At 31.8% G+C, this 22,857-nt stretch overlaps 1 protein-coding gene and 2 pseudogenes across 1 annotated transcript; all 3 read right to left on the bottom strand.

The window, feature by feature from the left end:
• Positions 1-2,160: 2,160 nt before the first annotated feature.
• On the bottom strand, positions 2,161-4,119 carry LOC132044395 (zingipain-2-like). Its single transcript, XM_059434886.1, has 2 exons — positions 3,539-4,119; positions 2,161-2,900 (listed from the first exon to the last, which is right to left on the bottom strand). The coding sequence occupies exons 1-2, from the start codon at positions 3,984-3,986 to the stop codon at positions 2,323-2,325; spliced, it is 1,026 nt and encodes a 341-aa protein (XP_059290869.1). The 5' UTR covers positions 3,987-4,119; the 3' UTR covers positions 2,161-2,322.
• A 3,424-nt stretch (positions 4,120-7,543) lies between these two features.
• On the bottom strand, positions 7,544-8,694 carry LOC132047740 (senescence-specific cysteine protease SAG39-like; annotated as a pseudogene).
• Positions 8,695-10,081: 1,387 nt separating this feature from the next.
• On the bottom strand, positions 10,082-11,827 carry LOC132047739 (phospholipase A1-IIgamma-like; annotated as a pseudogene).
• Between the last annotated feature and the right edge of the window lie 11,030 nt (positions 11,828-22,857).

Genomic DNA, 22,857 nt, shown 5'->3' with positions numbered 1-22,857 from the left:
ATATGAAAAATATTAGAAGTTTAGGACTCATTCAAACAAGAAAAAAAGAAATGTATAAATTATGGGGAAAAAAAAACTTAAAATCAAATGGCTGACAAAGAAAGGCTTAAAATTTAAGTTAAAGACATTAGACTCTAACGTGAGCTTCTATTAATAAGTTTACACTTAACACTTAAAAGAGTTAAAAGACTTAAAGACACTGGCTTGGACATATTCTTAAAAACATGGGCCTTAAACAATCATGTGAAATAAGTAGACCAAAATCAAATTAATCATTAAAAGGTATAAAATATTTATAATTATTTATGAAAAACTAATATTTTACATATAAATAATTATAAAATTGATGTATATAATTTATTGGTTTGGTTCGGTTATTTATTCGGTTATTTTTTAATAGAACCATAACCAAACCAAATATTATTGGTTTTAAAATTTAAAACCAAATCAAACCAAACCAAACTAAATGTCGATTTTTTTATTCAGTTTGGTTAAATTTTCGGTTTGATTTTGATTTTAATCAAAATTGTGAACAGCCCTAATCTATTCCATCATCTTCTCATTCCAATGAGAAAATTTTATGTTCCTCTTTTTCAACAGTTGATTAATGTGAAACCACTGAGGGTATTTGTACTCAAATGCGAAATACCTTACTATGATATTAACAACCACAAATAAAACAAAAATCAATATAAGTTTCACAACTTCAGAAAAGAATTAAATAGACGCAGATGTGAAATACTTTATTATGATATTAGTTACAAAGGCCCAACCAAAAAGTGTGGTGAGATAGATGAGGTCCCTCCACATTTAACCAGATGTCTTGGTTTGAGCTTTGAGATCTGAAAAATTCTGATAGGGAACACTGTTAGATAGTTTGTAATATAAGAGGTCTTAAAGTGAATAGACACATCCGTTCGTGAAAGGGCATGACTATTCTGAAAAGTCATCTCTCAAATTCTATAAATGTCATCTCTCAAATTCTATAAATATAAGGACACTCTTGAAGTAGCATATAGAAAAATATGCAGGTATAAACATAGGCTTTGTTGTATCCTGAAGGGAATTGTTCGTATTTTCCCAAATTTGTATACGGGCAATATCTTTTTAAGGAAAGTCGATTCTTTCACGCCTCAAAGCCATTTCTTTTTCGATTATGTTTACCTATTTTTCTAACAAACACTTTATTCTTAAACAAACCACATGTGACACGAATCTAAATTAATCGAATTAATAAATTCTTTGATGATTAAAAAAACCGAAAGACGACTATACTCCTTCAAGCTCCTGAAATAAGAAGAATGAACTTGTTTGTTTGAGGAAAAAGTTTCTTGGGTCCTACACTTCGATTTTAACCACGTCCTTTTGAGGGCGATAGGGAAAAAAGTTAAGAGTTGGATCTGACATGCGATATAGCCTTGAAGAGAGATTATTGTGAACTTGTAAAATATGTATTCATCTGATGACTATTGGGGTGGAATCGTGGCGAATATTTTTTCCTAATAAGAGCTTTTTTTCTTTTGATGTTTTATCTTCTTCCTTTTTCTGGTCACTCGAACAATATAGATGTTTCCTTCTTTGGCGTTAAGAAATCCGGAATAGTTCATATGTACTTAAGTTTTACCTATTATTAATTGGTTCAAATGTTTCCGGTTGGGATGCCTCAATGTTCAAAAGATTATAATTGAGCTAATAATTCGCCAATAATAGGCGTACTTTAGGATAACAGTGGCGTTGTTCAAAGAAAATTTAGTAGTAACAATACAATTTTAATATGATGATTAGTGTGCGTGTACATATTTTAATATGACGGGGTCAACTTGTGAGCACTTCGATTATTCCACTAGTCAATTGCTATCTCACACCATCAATACAAATATGAAGTTATTTTATTCATCAATACGTAAACCTATATTGGATCACTAACTATATATAACCCGGGAACTCCTATATATTTACCTACTCTTAACGGGCAAAGTGAGCCCCTCTATTATAAATTAAAGAATTTAGAATCAATCAAATCTCCCCAAGTAGGATCGAACCTACGACCAATCGGTTAACAAAATGAGACCCGTACGTGAAATTCTAAGCTTCTAGCTTCAGCAAAGAAAATTAAAATATATACTAGGTAATTAGTCGATCATAAACACAAGATTAGACTTTATAATACTAATCAATACGCTTTTTTATAATTCCATAAAATTCCAATACAAAAGATTCATACGCTGCATGCAAAAAGCTTTTGCATGCACGATGACCACTATCTTCTTTCAATTCTTAATACGACATAAAGTAAAATATAGAATACTTCCTTAGGGACTATCATATGATTGGATAAGAGGACAACTTATAGATGTCACAATGACCTCCAGGATTCCCAGTATCTCTTATAATTTTCATATATCCATTTTCCCCCCAAGTAGTTCCCCATGAATTCTTCAATAACCAATATTTTTGACCCTTCTCATCAGTTCCATACCCTATTGCCGTAACTGCATGGTTAATTTCGTTCGCACAGCTTCCATGATAAGTTCCTCCAGAGTAAAATTGGAACTCTTGGCTAGTAGCAATCCCAATTGACACTGGTTGTTTCGTGACGGCTTGTAACAATGCTGTTTCACTTTCAGGCACAACTTGATAGCTGCTTATTTTTACTGCTGGTGTTAGCTCTTGCCTCCTGCATGTATATTGTTGCATTTCGTATGGATAATCTGATTCAGTTGAAATTCCACCATTTTCTATAATGAAATCAAATGCATTGGTCATTAAGCCGCCGCTACAACCATTGTTTTGGGTGGTGCAATCGATAAGTTCTTGCTCAGATAGTTCACTCTTTTGGCCTGTTGCAATTTTGTAGGCTCCTTCTAGTGCTCCAATGGCAGAAAATGCCCAACAACATCCTAACATAGAAAAGTAGCATGCTAATATCAAAATTTATAGAAGAATTGAATAAATGCGAGCTAGGGTATGCAGTTGCGAATCTAATATGTAGAGTCAGTGAATTATGTTTATGTGTTCCTTTTATCTCTTTTGCAGACACACATACACATATATATAGTTCGAGCTAGACGCTGTAATTTCTACAAATCCTGTCTAGTTTAGGAGTGTCAAATTGGCCGGATGAACGAAATTTGAGCCGGTAACCACTCAAACGATACTTGGGCTAAAATGGGCTCGTCAAGATGGTTAAACAATGAGTCATAATCCAAACCGCATCTTTTACCAAATTTTAATTTCTTAAATTTTTTAGTGATAATTTTCTTAGTTAGCAAATAAAACTAATACAAACAAAAAAACTAAAAGAAAATATTTTGACAAGGTCACCTGAATCAGTCAACTTAAAAAGAAATGTCAACTCTTGGATGGTTTGAAATGAGCAGGTCAAAATGAAATAAAGGGGATCATTAAGCCGACCTAAACTTGAACAAACCATATTTTCATGAGCTAATTTTGCCACCTCTAACAAGTAACAATATTATAGTCTAAATTCGCCACGGAGGACATAGTGAGTTAATGAAAGTGTTATGTTGTGTCTTACCACATTGACCTTGATCCTTCACGTTTGTAACAGCCCCATGCTTTCTCCAATCCCAGTTAGACGGCATTTCATCATCAGTTAGATCATTAATCTTGAATTCCGTCGATGACATTGGAGAAGGTGAAGGATGTGAAGGCATGTTTAATCCAGTATACTTGGCAAAAAACTCGTCTGAAGTAATATCTGCAAATTTATTAATGCCTAATTTATAAGACAGATTCCCTGCCTTATTCATCGACTCGATGAATTTCATGTTTTCTTTGAATATCATGAGTCGTTTTCCTTTTTCTACTTCGTCCTTGTAAACTCGACCATGACGCGCCATCCACAGCTCGTGTCTCTCAGACACGGATAATTTTGGCTGGTTGCGAGCAATTGCTTGAGAGTTAAACATGCCAACTACAAAGAACAGTATTAGAATACTGATCAAATCAACTTTCATACCCATCGCTAAGTAATTAATGTAATGTAGGGAGGAAAATACACGGTTTGATCAAAAGAATATTGTTGTAAGATTTTTATGTAATAGGCTTGCATTTTATGCCTTCATTGGCAAGACTTTATATAGAGGCGTAAATGAGAAATTATTTCCTCATTAATGACTAGTCTGGAGACTCGGACTGAAATTAACCTCCTTTTTTGTCAATAACTGGACTCCAATTTCGTTTGTGGAAAAGTAGTCTTGATTTATGATTATTTAAATTTATTGATGGAAATTTGAAGTTCAAGTATGTATTGACTTCTGGAATTCACACTGAACTTATGCTTTTCTAGGAAATTTCAATTGAAGTATCAAGAAACTAAGCTAATTAACCAATGTGTACTAAGCAAAAATTGGGTTCCGGTAATCTTGGCATAATATAATGGTACAACAGCTCCTAAAATTGGAAAACTTAATGAACTTCTTTACATACATTTCTAACTTAACTAGTACTCCCTCCGGATAAAAAAAACGAGTCACTTAGCCATTTGCACACCCCTTAAGAAACTACTCACTCCAAAAAAAAAAAAAATGTAAATTGACTAAACTACCCTTAATTAAATAGGCATTGGGATTTGATCACATAACACTTAATAGGGGCAAATCTGGAAAGACAAGGTTAATTGTTTCTTGATTTAATAAGTGGACAATTTTTTTTACCCAAAAAAAAAAAAAAAAAAAAAAAAAAAAAAGATAAGTGGACACTTTTTTTGATCCGGGGGGAGTATTATCTATCTACAGTTTTGTTGGTGAAAAAAATCTATCTATAGTTTCGAATTATTCATATTCTCTAAGGTAAGCCTCACTCAAGCATTATTTGTTATGTCTCACACCAAATGAAATTTGGGCATTTTACATAAATAGCAAACATTTAGGGTTTAATCAAGCTGCATAGCTAATGTTTCAATATTTACGTTACGTAGAAATCGTCAGCTCCACATGTGTATTCAATTTTTTTTTTAGTTGTATTCATGAATACAACACTTTTTTTCCAACTGTATTCATAAAATAACTATCTGTATTCATAAATTGGCTTGTTGTATTCATGAATACAACGATTAAAAAACTGAATACATATACACCAATAACTACACAAAATACATCATATTTTCCAATATGTATACAACAGATACAAACAAAAAAAATATAGTATAAAACATTCATACACCAAAAAATTAACAAATATGCCATATTTTCCGGTGTGTATACAACAAATACAGGCGAAAAATATTGTATACAACATAGATACACCAAAAAATTAACAAGTACACCATATTTTCCGGTATGTATACAACAAATACATACCGGAAGAAGCTCAGATCTGAACGATCTCTTCGCCGCACTTCTCAGTCCATTGCGCCGATGGCGGCGGAGAAGTTCAGATCTGGTTGTATACAATCTAACATTACAGCAAAACATTTCCGTAGCATGAATTTGCAAAATCCACACACCTAACTTTCTCCTTCGCAAATGAAAACACAAAAAATAGGGAACTGAGCTTCTCCTTTGCAAATGAAAACACAAAAAATAACTACAAAAACATTGAAACCAGATCTGCATTTGAAACCACAAAAGAATTGCATTCAAACCAACGGCGGCAGCAGAGAGCTACAATTATGTGCATTGAAACCAGATCTGCAATTGAAACCACAAAAAAACGCCGGAGCTATTGGGTTGGAAGTGAATAGTGGGATGAGTATTCTATTTTGTGTGTGTATATATATATATAGTTACTAAATGATATTAATACACAAATATTTGCTATGAGAAGTAATTAAATTAAACTATAGCTACTAAATGTAAATACTCACCATATGTTTGTTATATCATGTAGTTATTCCATGAAATTTCTCATAGTAGTTGTATCTTTGTCATCAGGAATGTGAAATGAGCGGGTTGGGCTAAAATTGGGCCCATCAAAATGGATTGAGGTGATAAATGGGTTGGGCTAACAATGATCCAAAAGTTACTTGGACTGATATGGGCTGGGTCATGACTCGCCCAACTTGACCTATTCTTTTTTGAAGGGTCTATTTTTTAGGAAAACATTTCCGGGGAAATTATCTTTCATGAAAAATATTTTTGCAAAAAATATTTTCGCAGAAAACATTTTTCGTGGAAAATATTTTCGCAGAAAACATTTTTCGTGGAAAATATTTTCGCAAAAAACATTTTTCAGGAAATATTTTCCGCAAATATCAAACACGCCCCAAACTTATGAGATACATGATACAAGAAAAGTGAATACATAGAAAAAAATAAAGTAAATCTTAAAAATGAGTTAGTATTGGCTAACTTGGAGATCACTTTAAAATTGATTAATGTTAAGTTGGGCTAAAATCAGCCCAATATGAATTTATCTTAATCCCAACCTATAAAACTTTGGGCGGGTTAGGTGGGCTATCAACTTTTGGGCTATCCTTGATACCCCTATTTGTCATTATAGGCAAAATATTATTTATGTCGTTGCATTGCATTCTTCCAGCGCCAGTCGTTTCGTCCAAGTCAATCGAGAAGTCTTCGCCGCTTGCCCTATTAGTCTTCCTCATATTACGCAAGTATAATTACACTCATAATGTTTTAAGATTCTGTCAACTCCTTCAAGTATTATTTGTAATGTTCGTTCGTAAACTATACGCAGATTCCATCCGCCTGTTAAGCCTGTGGAAAATGAGATTATCTTTTAATTTCACCGTTTTTTTTGCCCAGTATCAAATTAGATAGACGACAATTTTGATTGGTTAGAACTTTAGAACGAGTATTTCTTTCTAGATTTTGTGAAGTACGTAGATTGACACCACTATTCAATATTGGTTTCTACACTTCAGTGTTCAGAAGCTACCATGATTGATAGTCCATAGGAAATTAGGCCATGTAAACTTGCATAGCGGATGGCATATTCTTGATTACAACTGGTGTTTATAATTAAATCTTTATAAAAATTGACGAACTAGATTGGGATATTTTACTACAAAAATGATATATAGAAGCATGGCCATCGTCGAGTGAAGATTGGCCTAAATAGCGTCAATCAAATCTCTTGCGGGTATGTTCTTAGCTTCTTGCCAGTTACTAGACAAGGATTGCGGAGATTGTGATATATAGCTTGCTGATTTTTCAATCTTTGATTCTTAGGTATGTAGCTCTCTGTCTTTTGTTATTGTTCGAGTACTGCTGAGTAATCCTCTGCATTCCTTTTGATTTTTCTATCATGTCGAATTAATTCAAGATTGTAAAGTTTTTTAGGATCCGGGGAAGGGCCGCACCCCGAGATATCAATCACTACAAAAAAAAAAAAAAAGAAGAAGCTTTCTTATCACATATAAACTTTTGTTTAACACTTTATTGCTGAATGCTGAATATTTTTCACATATAAACTTTTGTTTAACACTTAGAATGTACATAAAACGAGTTTGTAAATATACTGCACACAACACCACATAAACTATATATGAACAAGGTGAACAACAATAGTGTTTAAAGACGAGAATCAACAGCAAATTCGGACATAGCTACTTAGCTATTTAAGCAGTTGGATAAGAAGCTTGCATAGCAATTCCACAAAGTCCTTCATCACCATCAATGCCTTTTGCATTCTAATGTAACCATTCTCGCCCCAAGTAGTCCACCATGAGTTCTTTACTAACCAATACTTTGTCCCATCACTAGTTTTTCCGTATCCAACTGCTGTAACACCATGATCTAACTCAGTTCCACATTCTCCAGTAAAAACACCACTAGCATAGAACAAAAAATCTAATCCACTAGCATCAATGGCGACGGATACAGGTTGGGTTAGCAACAGCACTCAACAGAGCAGATTCACTATTGGCTGGGACATCTTCATAATCAGTAATCTTAGCAGCATCATTGGATTCCTATCCAGTTTTGCAAGTGACATCAGTTCCCTTGTATGGATATTCTTAATAATGAACGTAAAAACTGGATAGAACGTACAAACTACAAATGCCTTTTTTTGGCATGAAGCAGACAAAGAACATATCGTCCAGTACTTGAAAACTGGATAGATTTTACTAATTTGACGTTCCATGATAACTACTCTCTGTTTTTGTATGGGAGAGCCAGAGGGTGTTTGTACCAATTTGACGTTCCATGCATTTGTACTTAAAACAGAGTAGTGTATCATGGAACGTCAATTTACCAATTTTATGCAAATCCTGACGTTCAAAGAACACACAATTATGTACGGGCGTTGCAGCTTATTTTATGCAAGTACTTAAATGCATGAAATTAAATTTGAAGTATGTAACTGTCAACTTTCTTATGCTCTGTAATTAAAAAAATTACCTAGCATTCATCATAAATTCATGAAAACAAAACGAAAAATAAACTTAGTAGTAGTACTTTGTAAGCTTAAAGGGGTCGTTAGGTTTCCAATATAAGGATATATTGAAGGAAATAGCTTATAGCTAGCTAAAATGATGTGTGTAGTATTTTTGATGCATGATTTATTATATTTCATATACCTATGAGTATACTCTGCAGGTAGACCAATTAATCTAGAGATACGTATAAATTTCTTTTTGCCATATTTTGCATGAAGTAATAGAGTAAGAGCATTATCTATCTTTTAAATCATATCATATCATCATATTATACTAAAAAAGAGAAGCTCCAACCTTCAAAGATAAATTACCATTTTGCCTCTGATCATTTTGCCCCAGATGTAAATTAAAATGTAATAAAACTTAAAACATCTAATATAATAAATACTAAATAGTAATACTATATAATTACATGAAGCTAAGGCTCAATTACACGTTCATGAGCATTAATGAAATTTTTCCATTGAATAATCCTAATTAAATAATAACATTTAAATCACATAAAGAGTGAGAATGAGAAGCTAATCACCCCAATTTTTAATGCCCCACATTCACTTCCCTAAACGTGTGTAGCTAATAATAATATTTGGTGAGTTAAGGAGAAGTTGAGCAGTCCTATTATAATGCTACACATTCTCTTATCACAAACAAAAAAAATTCCTTCTACTAAATGAATAATTTCGGTTTCATTAAAAAAAAAGAATAATTTCAGTTTCATTGAAAAACCGGGTAACTAATTAGGAGAATTTTCATCTTCCATTCATTATTGTGTGCAAAACATTCAATTGTTATTCATTATATTGCAGGCAGTTGTTACTCTTCTCGTATTTCCTATATTTAATTGTTTGATCTTTTGAGCTTCTCCAGGTAAAAAATTATTTAGTCTTTCCATACTCTTTGCTACACTATATAAACGTATACACAATGAAGTGTTGAATTAATGTATCAAATATATCCTTTCTTTCTTTCTTTTTTTCCCCCAAAATTCTCTTTTTTCTATAAAAACCTGTTATTGGTCTTTTGGTTTGACGTACGTATTTTGTTCAGCACAGGATAGAACATTTTAGTTAGGATAAAGGCGAAGTCATGATTGGATTTTTTCTCCAATAAGTAAGAACAGATTTGCTTAAGATGAGAACTAAGAATCCGGAGGATGAACACTTTACCATCTTTAGTGATGAATACTCTAATGCTTGTTTAATCATGTGATGAAACGTAATGCATTAATTTTGTAAAAGAAATATCACTCCATTCCATTTCTACATTTTATCTTTATACACTCTGTATGTCATAGCTTTATTTATGGGTTACATTAATTTTTTCATAAGAAGGCATTGTTCTTTTACGCTCTTCTTATTTAACGCAAAGGTACATGTTATTGGTAAAAAAAATACTCGTATTTCTTTCTTCTGGGTAGAAAGATGTGTAGAAATTTTTCCTTGTTATTTTTATGTTGGACTTCAAAAAAAGTTGGTCTATCTTTAATTTGACGTTTGAACTTTTTTTTTTTTTTATAAATCTTTGAACCGTTATGCCAAGTGCTTTCTCGGTTTACGATTGCATATTCCTCATTCATTGAATCATCCGACAGAAACTTTCGGTACGTTTATGTTTTACTATGATAATAAGTATAAGAAATAGTAATTTAAAACATACAAATTAAGTGAATACACAAATTAAAAGTATTCTTATTAAACATTAAAAGAAATAGTTCGAAATACAAATTTGTCCTCTGTGATAAGAATAACCATAACACATATATATATAATATATGATGTGGTTTTTCCAAGCTGCTCTCGGAAACCTTTTATTCAAACATTGCGGGAAAGGAAATAAAGCCACAGTTATCACCCTCAGAATTCATAATCGTCGCGATCCAATAGAAGCCAAGATCCATCTTTTTGTTGAACCATCCCTTTGTTGTTTTCAGTCCACCAAACCGCAGGAACACAATATTCGTCTTTCAATACGTCTTTATCTTTGTTGACAAGTGAGATATCGCGATCCACCTCTAGTTTAAAACCCTTTAAACGTTCTATACCTTGAAAACATGCAACTCCATGTAAGTACGACTCCAATAAATGCCAGCTCACGACGTCTCCAGGCTGCTTCACGACGGCGATTTTATGGTGTCAATTATTATTTCCTGCCCAATATCAAAATAGCCAATGGGTGGATATTTCGGAATAATATCCAATAAGTTATGAATCTTCAAGATGTGAAGATATTTCTGTTTGGAAAATGCCTTTTGAAAATTGAGATCCCCAACTTTAGGACTTGCGAATGGAAAGGCTGTCATTGGGAATTCCTTGCCATTGCTCGACTTGTTGATACCATTGAAAATTATGTCAACTGCATTTAGCGTTGCAAGTGATGCACCTAGATTGTGTCTAGTCACAGTTACGCTGACCTCTCCTCTTCATGTTTATATTCCTCAACCAATCTTTTCAGTTCTTCCATTACCTAAAAGGAAGAAATTAAAAATGATGAATGGTAGGATTCTTTAGCTTCATCAAGGCATGCAAGTAGTTTTTTTTTTTCTTTTTTTCAAAAAGCCCCCTTAGATAGAAATAAGAACAAACGAAATTGCAAAAATATGCTTCCCCATAACCTAAAATCTCTTTTGATAAGAAAAGGTCATTCTTTATCATAAATTAATTTTTGTTGGCTTCTTGACCTCTGGACATATAAATTTAATTATTTATTCTTATTGAGATGGATAGATAGATAGATAGATTGATAGGTAGATAGAAGACAAACAGACTAAAATTTTATCATTAGAGAAAAACAACCATTTATTGAAAAATGAGAAGCAAAGAATCATATTCTCGTAAAAATCACGAAAGTACTATAAAGTATGTAAGTTAATAATATGCACCTGACCCCTGACACAAGTTTTATTAAATTCTGATCATGGATCTTCCTATTGTATAAATGTTGTAGAAGCCCTGATGCACCAAAGGTTGAAACAAAGGAGGCGTTCATCACCAAAAACTTTGAGTGCTGGGACAAGTTGAAACTGAAGGTCATCCGCCCACTCCAACGTTTGCTTAGTTCCTCGCCAAGCAGCCACGATATCCTCCTTCCTAATGCAACTTTACCCTCATCAGTAGCCACAACAACATACCCCATAAAATTTGATTCCTTACACCATGCTTTCCTTGAAATTGATCTTGTAATGAAAGCATCAGGAAGTGGAATGGATGAGGTAGCATTAAAATTTTTGGTTACGTGATACTTGAGCGGGTCAAGTCCTGCCTTAGTAAATAAGTTTTCCTCCGAGTATCTGCTAGCTCCTTTGTATGTGGACGCTGTCTCAGTGAGGAAAGTGTCATAAATTGCTTGTGCCAATTCTCCGTATTGAATGATATATTTACGAAGATCAAGATCCAATGGGTTTAATAGCCCATACCAGTTGTTTTTCCCGCTAAGTTCCTCCCATTTCTCAGCCATGCAAGACATTCTTTTTCTTTATCTTTTATGCTTTTTTCACTCTTTATTTTTTCCTTGGTATGTGAACAACGTTAGACTCATGAATTTATAGTGAAGCAACTACGTTTCTCTCTAAGGTTTCTGATTCACTCAATGCCCAACAATAATTGAAATGGTCATGCAATACTGCTAATAGTTAATACCCATTTCCATTAGTTCTAACTACCACCGTACCCTTCTGTCCCAGTTCAAACTTAATCAAGGAAAAGCATAAACCTATCACATTTCTAAGGTGTCAACTGTCAAGTGAGCTGATGGGATTGAATTGAATTGGATGGGTCAAAATGGAACGAGTTAATGTAACGATCCGCGCAAGTAATGTTATTTGAGGTCGGATGAATTTGGTTGAGCTAAACAATGGGTCACAAGCCAACCAACACAACTCTTACCAAGTTTTAATTTTTTTCTTGTTTCTTATAATTTGTTTAATTATCAAACAAAACTAAGCCTGTTTGGCCTAGCGGTTTTGAGGCTAAAAGCGCTTTTTTTTTTTTTTGGAGAAAAAGCACTTATTTGGGTTATTTGATGTGTTTTGCCCATTAGTGAAACTGCTTTTAAGTAGAAGCAGAAGCAGTTTTTCTGTGGTTGAGGAGAAGCAGAAAATTCCTGCTTCTCGGAAAAAGCAGAAGCAAAAGCAGAAAATCATTTTTTTCAAGACAAAAATATCCCCACCATAACTACATATTACTAAGTATATTCCTTATTAATCCATTAATTTTTAATTAGTAATTTTTTTTTTACGTAGTATAAAGTTAGTTTTTTCGTATGTAATGTACTTTTATAATTTGTGGAATAATTTTGATTTTTTTTTTGTTGTAGATTTTTAGTATATTTAAGTCATCGTGTTGATATTATATCAATAAGTATTTTTTTTGATGTATTATATTAATTGAAAATTTTAATATCTACTTTAAAATTTTAGTTAAATAAAAGCAAAAACTTAATTAAATTTTTTGTGTGTTTTTTTCCTACTCTTGCTCTTTATTTTGTTTTTTGTAATATTATACCAGTTGTAAAGATAGTCTGACGATTTCTCAATGTTTTTGAAAAATTAAATCATATAAAAGTTTTTGTAAGTTAAAATAGATCTTTTGTGGTGTCACTATCACCTTTTCCACATCATCTCTCCTTGTAGCATTAAGAAGCCCATATAATTATTCAAATTTACCAAAACGGGTGAGAACTTGCAAGGTAATTAAAGCTTCAATTAGAGATAAATTGAACAAGAAAATTTCATGTGAGGATTACAAAAGTTGGGTGTTCTCTCTTATATATAGTATAGTACGTACTAGTAATAAACTAATAATATGTGACATAAAAAAAGTCCTTTTAAATAATATTTTAACCAAGTTTTTCACGGGTCAATCTGAGCTATATATTTAGCTCGAATCAATCTAAATTTTAGATGTGCTGATTTGATCGAATAAAAATGAAAAGAATTAATAAATGAATAGGTCTTTAATTAATCCGTCCAAACGTATACGATTGGGCGTGAATCATGTTTTCATCAGCTGCGTCGCAACCCCTACACATATTTATTCATAGCATTAAGTAACAGTTTAATCACTTGATGACTGCATGCTCCTACTTTTAGCACTGGCTGGCAGCCCATATAATATGATCTTCATTTTCCAGTGATTGTACATGAAACACGTTTTTTCTTTTCACTATTACCAAGATTACCATTTTTTAGCATCAGACAATTCTATAAATAATCATATCGACTGCTGGTTGGAATCGTTCCCGTATTTCTAAAGGGTTTAGATTCTTATTCATTTATACTTTATAGTTTTAAAGTATTTACTTAATCAAATAATTTTATGTTTGTCATTGTTGATATAATTTAAGTTGTTGTAAGTAACTTTTCTTGAATTACCATCTATACGTACCATATAAACTTACATGTACGTAGCATGTTCTTTTTCTTTTTTTTTCTTTTTTTCGGTAAAATTACATGTGCTAGATTTGTATTTATGTGGTACCGTTTAAATGGACACATGTGTTAAAATTTAAGAAAGAAATAGAACTTTTTCTAAAACAAGCCTTACACATTTGTGTAACTATAAATCATCTCATAAGTGAAAAAAAATATTAAATTATTTTTAAATATAAGAAAATAAGCTTTTTTATAGACAAACGAAAATATAAAGTTATATCGTTCAACTTTCATGGAACACGCAATCCAATCATGAGCAGATTGTCAAGTTCCCATGAATCATGATGTTGTAAAAGATATAATCTATGTTACTCGGACTCTTCAAAAATGTACACGGGTGCGTGTCGGATCCTCCAAAAGTAGTGCCATTTTTAAGGATCCGACACGTTTTTTCTTTTAACCACGTGCTTACAACGCCAACGGCATATACCACGTTATATATCTTGTACCCCATTTTTGGATTATGAGATATGTTACTTAATCAAGTAACATTGTAGATATGTCTACTTGCAACTTGCAAGGGATGCATCATTTTCTGTATAACTCTAAAACCGGTTTATCAATAATAATATATAATTAGCTATAATATTTCAGTAACTTATCGGCTGTAGATAAATTCTGCAATGTGGGAGTGATGTGTTTATTGACTAAAAATTATTTTTTTAATTGCATAAAAGTTGTAAAATAGATCGAACTTGTACAGCTTCTTCCATTTCAAAATGAAATTAGTGCGAGGTCAGAATAATTTGCATTTTGTTCAAGTTGAACCATTTCGAACCTAACCTACCAATCATAAAAATTAAATTAGAATAGTCACCACTTTTAATTGCTTCACAACTACTTTTCCAATCATTTGGCAATTGGCAGCATAACATTCATGACTTCGTATAATTTCGCAACGACTACAAAATAGTAGATATCTTAAATTATTTCTTGCTATCTGTATAACATTAAACTAATCTAAAGAAAAGAAGCATGAAATGAAATGGTTGGGGAAAGGTAGACAATATTTATGCTCCACTTGAATTGTATATGATTTAAAGGTGAGAAGTTGTCTCTTAGCAAGGCGGACGGCAATTGAAAGAGCGTAGAATAAGTTTATTTTCAGACTTTCTTTTTCTTTATTAGCAACAGGGACAATTTTAAGCTTATGTTGTGGGCGTACTTAGATTTTTTTTGAGTTTATCTGGTTAATTTTAATTTCATTTAAGTCAATACAAATTAATAAATCGATCGTACTCGAATTGCGGAACTTGGGGTGCTTAACACCTTCCTCTGATCAACAGGATTCCTTATCAAACTTGTCTTAAAATAAATATTTATGCCAAATGATAACTTGGCACACTAAAACTCATTATCAAATGACGACTTGTTTATTTTAACAAGCTTCTTTTTTCTTTTCTTTTTTTGAATCTTTGTCACTCTCTATTTTTGGAAAACTTTTTTTGTTAAAGAAAAAAATGGGTGTGACCAAATCAACCCCATAAGCAGGACCAAGCATGTTGCCGCCTTGAAAGCAGAACCCCGTATTTTTATTAGAAAATCTTCTAATCGTTCTAGAGCAACCAGAAAGAGATTCTTTAAGCGTAAAAGAATTCGGTTCAGATGTAGGATAACATTGACCACGGGTCATTCCTTGCAACTTATTTTAATTTTTTTGTGCGGATTGCCCTTCAAAGGCACTGGTCTTTAATTTTTGCCCCTCAAATTGGTGGTCTTTAATTTTTACCCTTCGCGTAATACCCCGAGGTTCTGGGTTTGAACCCCAACTCAGTAAAAAAAAAAAAAAAGGAATTTCGCAAGGCAGTGAGGTAGAGTTTTGCAAAACTCTGCCTGAGGCCTAGCTTTGACCCGAGTAGGCCTAATTTTGCTACAAAACTCTATCTTGCGATTTTTTTTTCCGGGATTCGAACCCCAAACCTCATAGTATTAGGCGAAGGCAAAAATTAAAGACCAATGCCTTTGAAGGATAATCGTGCAAATGACCGTACTTAAATGCATGAAATTAAATCTAAAGTAACAGTCAAATTTCTTGTGATTTGTAAGCTTTAAGGGTCGTCTCTTTTTTAAAGGGCCAACTACGTATATATACATCTTAAGGAGAAATATTTACGAAACGTGACGATAGTTTTATATTTACAAAACATAACGTTACAAACCCTATACAAAACATGCTTTTAAAAAAAAAAAATTATATATATATATATATATATATATATATTTTTTTAAAACTATTTTTTTTAAAAATTATTTTTTATTTTTTAAAAAATATTTTTTTTATTTTTTAAAAAATTATTTTTTATTTTTTAAAAAAAATATTTTTTAAAATATTTTTTCGCTCAAAAATTTATGTATGAAAGTTGTATGAAATGTGTATATCTCGCTCAAGGCTTAAAAAGTTCGCTCAAAATTTAGTGTATGAAAAATGTATGAAATGTGTATATCTCGTTCAAGGCTTAAAAAATCCGCTTAAAATTATGTGTATGAAAACAGTATGAAATTTGTATCTCGCTCAAGTCTTAAAATTTCGCTCAGATTTTCGTATATAAAGTTCGTGTTAGATTTCTGTAAAATTAATACAACTACAACAACATTGTATACAACTTTGATACAACATTCAAGACTTAAAATAATCGCTCAAATTTTTGTGTATGAAATGTGTATATCTTGCTCAAGGCTTAAAAAGTTCGCTCAAATTTTATGTATGAAGAACATATGAAATGTGTATATCTTGATCAAGGCTTAAACATTACACTCAAAATTTTATGCATGAGAATGGTATAAAATGTGTATATCTCGCTCAAGACTTAGAATTTCATTCACATTTTTCGTATATAAAGTTCATATTAGGTTTAAAAAATTAATACAACTACAACAACATTGTAACAACTTTCACACAATATTCAAGGCTTAAAGTTTTCGCTCACAATTTTGTATATAAAAATTATATTAAAAATTTCGCTCACATATACACATTTCATACAGCTTTCATACACAAAAAATTGAGGTAATTTTTTAAGCCTTTGAGCAAAAAAAAAAAATTTTTTTAAAAAAAATATATAAAAATATTTTTTTTTTAAAATTAAAATATATATTTTTTTAAAATAATATATTTTCTGGAAAAATATATGAAAATCCGTCATGTTTCGTAATATATCATTATGTTTTGTAAATAAGGAAAACTATCGTCACGTTTCGTAAATATTTCTCTTTAACATGTATATATATATAATTTTTCCTTTTTTTTTAAATGCAAAAAAATTAAAGAAGAGCGGTGGTTTCATTGGAGCCCAATTTAGAGATCAAGCAGCCCATTCTTTTGATTGGGCCACGTGACCCAACACTGTGATTGGACAGGCCAGGCCAGAGTTTAGCCCACCAAGCCCAACATTAAAGAAGTAGTCCAAGGCAAGCACGTGAGAATACACACATATGTATGTATGCGTGTGTTTTGCTTTACGCCGAAGCTTTAAGTTATATACAATAACAATATATAAAATATATTTTAGTATTAATATAATTTAACTTATTCTAATGGGTTAATTATCATTTTTAAAACGTTACTAATTCATCATAGTAATGTATACAGGATTGTGAACGTACTTTTCATGTTTTTGGTATATGGAAGTTAAACTTGTTAGTTTATAGATTATTTTGTGAGTATTTAAATGATGAAGATTTTCAAACTACAGGTAGGTCACCCTCCACTTACTATTATTGCTCTTTTATTTTATGGCTTTACTAGATACTTCGAATGTGGAACCTCGTCCCGTTAAATTAATTAAACTTCATAAATAGCCTACCCTTTAAGAGGTCCTTATTTTTCAATATTAAACCATAAAGCTCTATTTAATGAACATATGTATTTTAACGGGTGTATTTGTTTGTTTTCAAATACATATTGATTATGTAGCTACATTTATGGGTTTTCGTTGTATTTGATGCCATTTCAACAAAAATTTCAAATACATTGTGTACATTCATTACATATGATCCAAATACATTCAAATTCTTATTTGAAAACATCGCATATATTCAATGTATTTGAATGGATTTTAACAAAATGTCAAATACATTGTGTACATTCAAACTACAACAATTAAAAATATTTGAAAACGTTCATATATTCTTACATATGTTCACACATTCAACCAAATACTTTTCATATATTCGAAAAAACATAACAAAAACACTCAAATCCGCTTCCGAGCTAGCTAGATAAAGCCATTTTCCGGCCATATCCGAAATACATTGTTCATATATTCACCAAATACACTAAAAAATACAAAAAAAAAACACCAAATCCGCGTATCCGAGGCTTTGTTAACTACATAAAGAAAAAGATGAATGATGATGTATAATAGATTGTTATTTTGTATTTGGATCCCTTTTCCCTTCAAGCGCATCCTTCTAATTGGCTTTTCTTTCTCTTTATGGTGACGCCGAGGTTCATCTTCAAATATTCAAAGCTTCAGAAGAATTCGGATGAGAGAAGGGAGAGAGAGAGAGAGGCGGTTGTTTTGGCTTGGGATCCGGAGTAATTTCCGGGCGATTGTAGTAGGAGGAGAGAGAAAGTTTTTAGGGTTTTGAGAGGATGGAAAATCTGAAATGGATAGTGAATGGGAATAGAGAAAGATATATGTATTTGGGTATGTATTTTGATATAGCTACCAATTGTAATTTAAAAAAGTGAATTCGCTACTAATTATAATTAAATAAAAGGGTAGTTATTATTAATAATTAGGTCTTAACAGAAGCTATAACCAGTAAAAATTCCTTAAATTAATTACTTCATACCTAAGAGGATCCATTAAAAGATAAAGCTCTCTTAAACATAAATTTATCATTTTCGTATTTTCAATACGAGACCTTTAATTAAGAATTGATCACATTTCTATCCAACTAGATTCTTTTTTTACAGCATAATCATTATCGCAACAACATCATGATCCACAACAATTAAAATAACATAACGTAGATATTCTTTAAACATCAACAAATGCTTAGAAAAAATCACTTTTGTAATAAATAAAGTACTTCCGATTAAAGATTGTTTCACATTCAATCAATGATAATAGTTGAAATACTACTGTAAAAATTGTTATTTTTCTCTCTTTCTCTTTTTCTTCTCTCACCTTTAAATCACGCCAAACATTTCTTGGGACAAATAATTTGGGAGGCCCTTTACTTGTCCGAATTTGTCATTAGTTTTGTATTCACAAATTTCATCTAAACCTCACTGTTTAAAATATGTATTATAAACCCCTCTAATCGTGTGTGTTCCTCACTTCTTTCATGTGAAGGACACATGTGATCCACATCAGATAAAATTATGCCATGTCAACATTTATTTTTTAAGAAATTAGCTTTTATGAAAAAAAATGAAATTTATCGCTTTTTTAAATAAATAAAAAATCTCGAATCTCTCTTCTCTCTCCACCTGCCCATCTCTCCCTCTTCCACTCACCACCGCCACCACACCACCCCAATTTGACAATAGCTCAATCCACTTCCACAGTCATGGTGTCATTCTAAAAAACCTCAACAATTACTCTCAAATCTGCAAATACATCAAGCAATTGATAGAAGGTCGAGTCTTTGTTCGGGTTTGCCATTAAAGAATGTAGAAAAGGGGAAGAGAATGAAGGGATTACGGCGCCATATTGATGATTTAGCGTATAATTCATTCTTGTTATTAACTAAATCGTGTACGTGATCATCATCATGAACTAAATCCTCACATTCTATTGCCATGTAATCGAAATAACACAGAAATCATGGCACTGTTGCTTTTATGATAAATCTTTTCAAAATTACAAAGTATATGTTGTTTGAGTTTGTACCATATGGACTAGATTGTTAGAATTTGAGAATGCCGCGGCATTTTTTTTTATTGTTGGAATAGAGGATTTCTCAGACTAAATTCAAGAAGAATAGAAGGGGCTTGGAAACTAAGAGAAGAAGTGGTGGAAAACTAGGAAACGATGAAGTCTTAGGAAATTGATGGAGACGACGAGGGTCCCTTCTTTTTTATTTTTTATTTAATTTTCTACTTTTAGTTTTTCCTTTTAAGAAAAATATTGTTATCCACGCTCTTTATACTCGTATATCCCACGCGTTTTGTGCAGCTCACCCTTGTAAATGTCACATCAACTCACTCAACGGTCAAGGGGTTTAAAATACCTGTTTTGAACATGTTCAAGGGTCTGAATGAAACTTTGTGAAGTATAAACACCGAAATGACAAATTCGAACAAGTAAAAGGGCCTCTCAAATTATTCCGCCTTTCTTAAAACCAAAAGTAAAAAACTAAGTGAACACTAATATTGAACCGTAGGGCGTATTTAACATTGAAAATAATAAACAGAAAGTCAGAATCAATTTTTAAATGTTCAAGTAAGAAGCTCTTTAATTTTCCTTTACTTTTTTTTTAGCTTAGGGTCCAATTAATTGATTTTTACATGACTTAGGTTTGGCCTCTCAACTGTGAAACAGGTCCAAGATATCTTATATATAGAAAGCCTCGTATCTAGTTACTCCCACCGTCCCAAAATAAGTGTCATCTTAGCAAAAAAAAAAAAGTCTCAAAATAAATGTCACCTTAGGAATTCAAAACAAAAATTGGCAAGTTCTTCCAACAATGCCCTTAGCATTAAAGAAATAATCCTCTTTAATATTGCTCAATTCTCAAAGAAACATATACTAAAAGATAGGGGTTGTTTAGTAAACTTTATATTGTATTTATTGATTTCTTAATTAACGTGATTTTTGTTCAGGTGAAACTTATTTTGGGACGGAGATGGAGTAATGTCTAATCCTTACTTTTTTATCGAAATTATTCAATACTCCCTCCTTTCACTTTTACTTGTTCACTATATTAAAAATAAATTTTCGCTTTTGCTTGTCCACTTTAGCATATCAAGAGAAAGACAATTTTTTTTCTTCATGTTTTACACTTAATATAAATTACTCATTTTTTAACTCTATTGAAATTATACACCAATTAATATGAGTATTATATGATAATATATGTACTTTATTTATTAATTTTTAGATGACGTGCAAAGTGCATTATGTACAAGTGTTTGTGAACAGATGGAGTATCAATTAGGAATTGGGAAAACGCAATCCACGAGGGTCCAAATTAATAGCGTATCAAAATAAAGTTGTTAACTTCCTTTGAGCGCGTAAAAATGTTCCAAATCTACCCAAGTCTTGCCTGTGGTCTTTTCACATTTGAATACAAAAGTGGCTTTTCACTTGGTCAATTCCCTAGTCTTCTCCATAAAAATGAGATATATTCTTCTGATCCTCTTTTTTCTATTGTTGATGATTAATGTGAAACCACAGGGGGGCCAGGGGTGACTGTAAGCGAATGCGAAATATCTTACTATTAAGTATTAACAACGACAAATATTAAAACATAATTAAATACTATCAGTTTCACAACCTCAAAAAAGAATAGAATACACGCAAATGCGAAAGACTTTACTATGACATTAGTAACAAAAATCCTATTAGAAGATGTGATGAGATCTCACCATCTTTAATCAAATGTCTTGGATTTGATTTATGAGAAAGGAAAATTTCAAGTAGGGAATACTTTATCCTTAAACGAACTCTATGTGACAAAAATCTAAATTAATTGGATTAATCAGTTCCGAATACTACTTCTTCCTTCTCAATTTATGTGCACTTTTTGCATTTCGAGATTCAAATAAGTCTTTCTTTGACCGGTAATTTTTTCATATATCTTTTAAATATTTTGAATTGTAAATTATTGTGACTTTATAATACTTTTTATTTAGTATTCAAATATGTAAATTTTATTTCAAAAAACTTAAAGATTCCATGTCCGAATTTATGATCAAAATTAAAGCTTTTGACTCTTGAAATTCGAACCGCGCACATAAATTGGGACGGACACTACTAGAAATAGAGGTTTTTTTTTTTCTAGCGAATCGGTGAAAATTTTGTGTTGTAAAACATGATTTTTCCACCTCATTCCTATCTTGAACCACTCACTTGGAAAACACATGATAGGAAACAAGTTCCCATTAAAACACTGTGAAAATTTCTAATTTTTCCGTGTGAAAACACTACTCCCTCCATCCCAATTTATATGATATAATATTACTAGGCACGAAGTTTAAGAAATAAAGTAAGACTTTTCAATCTTGTGGTCCAAAACAAGACAAAGATATTTGTGTGGTTATATCATTTCGTTAAGCGTAAAAGGTAAAGTTTAAAGTTAAATTGTTGTCAAATAAGAAAATGTATCATTCTTTTTTGGACGGATTAAAAAAAAAGTGTACCACATAAATTGACGAGAGAGAGTATTGTTTTTTCTTTTCCCATGGATTCAATCAAAGTATCTGTGGTAATAACCCAATAAAAAAATAGTAATTTTTTAATAGTGAGAGCGGGTAGATGGTTAATAAAATGAATACTCCTCCAAGCTCCCGAAATAAGAAGAAGGAACATATTTGTTTGTGGAAAAAAATTCTTGAGTCCTACACTTTGATTTTAACCACCTTTTCATTAGGGCGATAGGGGAAAAAGTTAAGAGTTCGATTTGACATGATGACTTTAGTCTTTAGGGGTAGAATCATGGAGATCCTTTTTTCCTTCTTTTGGTGTTTATTTTCTGGTTCCTCGAACAATGTACGGGTTCCTTCTTTGGCGTTACCTAATTTTAATTAATTGGTTTAAATGTTTCCTCGCTGGACTCCTTAATGTTCAAAAGATTACAACTTGAGCTTATAATTCATCAATGATAGTCGTATTTGAGACTGACTAAAAAGGAAGATCGTGGTTTAAAGTTAAATTGAGTACTAAATATAAAAAAAAGATGTCAATTCTTTTTTGAATTAACTAAAAAGAAGAAAGTATCACATAAATTAGATGGGAAAGTATTTTGCAATTATTAAGCTCTTCTTTCCAATTAAACATTGATTTTATCATTTAATTATTTGGCTAAAAATAATTGGATGTGGAGTTTAAGTGGAGGGGTAGATAATCAGTCGATAATAAACGCAATTTACACTTTTTGCTTCATATAAAAA

The sequence above is a fragment of the Lycium ferocissimum genome, chromosome 2 (genome assembly GCF_029784015.1).
Source record: "Lycium ferocissimum isolate CSIRO_LF1 chromosome 2, AGI_CSIRO_Lferr_CH_V1, whole genome shotgun sequence".
Lineage (NCBI taxonomy): Eukaryota > Viridiplantae > Streptophyta > Magnoliopsida > Solanales > Solanaceae > Lycium > Lycium ferocissimum.
Note: the sequence above shows the minus strand (reverse complement) of the source record. Positions and strands in the feature narration are given on the sequence as shown.

Excerpts from the sequence above, each read along its gene's own strand:
- LOC132044395 (XM_059434886.1), bottom strand. The coding sequence starts at position 3,986 with ATGGGTATGAAAGTTGATTTGATCAGTATTCTAATACTGTTCTTTGTA. Across the intron at positions 2,901-3,538 it reads GAAGGATCAAGGTCAATGTG|GATGTTGTTGGGCATTTTCT; the intron begins GTAAGACACAAC and ends TTTCTATGTTAG.